Genomic DNA, 550 nt, shown 5'->3' with positions numbered 1-550 from the left:
TTGGGCTGAACTCCTGCGTGCCGAGACGATGGACCCTCCCGCTGAGGACTTCCAGCAGGTCCTGTCCATTGACCAAATCCGCTCCATCCGTGCCAGCAACAACTACGTGGAGAGACCGGCCGTCTGCTTCCAGCAAGCCCGCTCCAACCCATCCCTGTCCCAGCCACCACACAAGCAAGAGTGGTCCCAGGACCGCCTGGTGTCTTCCACCTTCCAGGACCTGCACCGCAGCCACAGCCAACAGCACCAGCTGCCACCTTTGCAGCTCATCCGGACGCAGCCCCGGGCCGGCGAGCTGAAACCGGAGGAGTCGCCGCTGAAGGGGGTGGCGGAGAAGCCCACCCTCCACACCGGCCACCTCTTCATCTGCGAGGAGTGCGGGCGATGCAAGTGCGCCCGCTGCACGGCCGCCCGCAGCCTGCCCTCCTGCTGGCTCTGCAACCAGCGCTGCCTCTGCTCCCCCGAGAGCCTCCTCGACTACGGGACTTGCCTCTGCTGCGTCAAGGGTCTCTTCTACCACTGCTCCACCGACGACGAGGACACCTGCGCC

At 66.0% G+C, this 550-nt stretch overlaps 1 protein-coding gene across 1 annotated transcript in view; it reads left to right on the top strand.

Moving 5' to 3' along the window:
• LOC104618610 (protein sprouty homolog 3-like) overlaps positions 1-544 on the top strand; it is a gene marked incomplete at its 3' end in the record, with an annotated part of 666 nt that extends 122 nt beyond the window's left edge. Inside the window, exon 2 of the mRNA XM_010284247.1 lies at positions 21-544. Within this exon, the coding sequence (XP_010282549.1) occupies positions 21-544 (524 nt within the window). The remainder of the gene's footprint in view (positions 1-20) is intronic.
• Positions 545-550: the final 6 nt, after the last annotated feature.

The sequence above is a fragment of the Phaethon lepturus genome, unplaced genomic scaffold (assembly GCF_000687285.1).
Source record: "Phaethon lepturus isolate BGI_N335 unplaced genomic scaffold, ASM68728v1 scaffold35373, whole genome shotgun sequence".
Classification (NCBI taxonomy): Eukaryota; Metazoa; Chordata; class Aves; order Phaethontiformes; family Phaethontidae; genus Phaethon; species Phaethon lepturus.
Note: the sequence above shows the minus strand (reverse complement) of the source record. Positions and strands in the feature narration are given on the sequence as shown.